Raw genomic sequence first — 2,331 nt, 5'->3', positions numbered from 1 at the left:
AAAAAAAAACAAAAACAAAAACAAAACAAAAAATAAAATAAAATACCTCTAGGGGTTCTGTATCTTGTGGACTAAGCGCGAGATAAAAAAACAAAAAAAAACAAAAAAAAACAGAAAAACACCAAAAAAAAGCAGAAAAAAACGAAACAAAAAACAACAAAAACAAAACAAAACCAACCAAAAAAACAAAACAAAAAAAAAACAAAATAAATAAAATAAAATACCTCTAGAGGTTCTGTATCTTGTGGACTAAGCGCTAGATAAAAAAACAAAAAAAAAGAAAAAAAAACAGAAAAAAAGCAGAAAAAAACAAATACAAAGCAGAAAAAAACGAAACAAAGACAGAAAAAAACCAAACAAAAAAAAACAAAGAGAAAACAAAAACAAAAAATAAAATAAAATAAAATAAAATACCTCTAGAGGTTCTGTATCTTGGGGACTAAGAGCGAGATAAAAAAACAAAAAAAACAAAAAAAACAGAAAAAAACAAATACAAAGCAGAAAAAAACGAAACAAAAACACCTAAACAACCCAAAACAAAAAAACCAAAAACAAAACAAAAACAAAAACAAAACAAATAAAATAAAATACCTCTAGAGGTTCAGTATCTTGTGGACTAAGCGCGAGGGATAGCGCAGCAACTTGTCCTTGTGTATCTCCTACAAAAAGTTTATATTGTGTTTTATCTATTTCTATGGCTGTAACTGCTGCTGCAGTATGCAGCAGCCTCTTAATATCTAAAAAAGATAAATCAGCAGCAGCAAAGACAGCTATCTCTCCTGCTGCTGTTGCTTCTAGTATACGTAAACCACCATCAATAAAACAAATACACATGCTGCTGTTCCTGCTGCTGCTGCGGTTGTTGCTGCTGCTGCGTAGCTGTGTACATACACCTGAACAAACCCAGGGGGGGTCGTACGTAAGCGGGGCCCCCTAAAGAAAAAAAAAAAAATAAATAAATAAATAAATAAATATATAAATTTATAAATATATTAGGGTTTATATATGTTTATACAGTTGGGGTCGGGCTCCTTGGGTAGGGTTTACGGTTTTTAAGGGTTTTAGGGGTTTTAGGGTTTAGGGTTTAGAGATGTTAGGGTTTTCCGAATGTATAGGGTTTAGGGTTTAGGGTTTTTAAGGGTTTTAGGGTTTAGGGTTTTTAGGGTTTTTAGGGGTTTTAGGGGTTTTAGGGTTTAGGGTTTAGTGGTTAGGGTTTTCCGAATGTCTAGGGTTTAGGGTTTAGGGTTTAGGGTTTAGGGTTTAGGGTTTAGGGTTTAGGGTTTACGTGTCTAGCGAATAGAGGGTGTTGCCTCAGGGGGTATTTGGGGGGCCCCCCATAAACCCAAGAAGACAGCAGCGGCTGCTGCAGCGCAGCAGCATCTATATAGGGTTTATCTATTCCTATTGCTTGCTGCTGCTGCTGCTGCTGCTGCTGCTGCTGCTGCTGCTGTGCTCCATACATGTCGTCGTATGCAGCAGCAGAACGACGCATGCTCTGCTGCAACATTTTTTTCCTGCTGCTGCTGCTGCTGCTGCTGCTGTTGCTGCTGCTGCTGTTGCTGTTGCTGTTGCTGCTGCTGCTGCTGCTGTTGCTGCTGTTGCTGTTGCTGTTGCTGCTGTTGCTGTTGCTGCTGGTGACAATATGAGCTGCTGTTGCTGCTCCGAATATTGTTGCTATTGCTGCTGTTGCTGCTGTTGCTGCTGTTGCTGCTGTTGCTGTTGCTGCAGTTGGTGCTGATGCTGTGGCTGCTGCTACGGTTGCAGCTGCTGTTGTTGGTGCTGCTGCGTTTGCTGCTGTTCCTGCTGCTGTTGCTGCTGCTGCTGCTGTGGTCACTAACGTATTTCTGCTGCTGAGATCGATGAGGTTTTGCTGCTGTTGCTGCTGCTGTTGCTGCTGCTGTTGCTGCTGCTGGTGCTGCTGCTGTTGCTGCTGCTGTTGCTGCTGCTGGTGCTGTTTTGTTGCTGCTGCTGTTGCTGCTGCAGTTGCTGCTGCAGTTGCTGCTGCAGTGGCTGCTGCTGCTGCCTCCTTAGCAGCAGCAGCAGCAGCAGCAAATACCCCTTTACCTTAACGCTGCAACCATCAACCCAACGATCTAAACCCTAAACCCTAAACCCTAAACCCTCGTACCACCTACGCAAGGGTTTAGGGTTTAGGGTTTAGGGTTTAGAGTTTAGGGTTTAGGGTTTAGGGTTTATAGCCAAAGAACTAAAATAAAAAAACAATTTTTTAATATTTTATTTTCATTCTTTTTGCTGCTGCTGCTGCTGCTACGCAGCAGCAGCAGCAGCAAGGGGCCCCGCAGCCCCCTGGGGGCCCCCGGGGGGGCCCCC

At 42.0% G+C, this 2,331-nt stretch overlaps 1 protein-coding gene across 1 annotated transcript; it reads right to left on the bottom strand.

The window, feature by feature from the left end:
• Positions 1–1,391: 1,391 nt before the first annotated feature.
• Positions 1,392–2,081, bottom strand: EMH_0033290 (uncharacterized protein; the record flags this gene model as incomplete). The annotated part of the gene is made up of 2 exons (XM_013494730.1): positions 1,392–1,977; positions 2,065–2,081. The coding sequence occupies 2 exons, from the start codon at positions 2,079–2,081 to the stop codon at positions 1,392–1,394; spliced, it is 603 nt and encodes a 200-aa protein (XP_013350184.1).
• Positions 2,082–2,331: the final 250 nt, after the last annotated feature.

This window comes from Eimeria mitis, genomic scaffold, assembly GCF_000499745.2.
Source record: "Eimeria mitis Houghton genomic scaffold, Emh_scaff1264, whole genome shotgun sequence".
Classification (NCBI taxonomy): domain Eukaryota; phylum Apicomplexa; class Conoidasida; order Eucoccidiorida; family Eimeriidae; genus Eimeria; species Eimeria mitis.
Note: the sequence above shows the minus strand (reverse complement) of the source record. Positions and strands in the feature narration are given on the sequence as shown.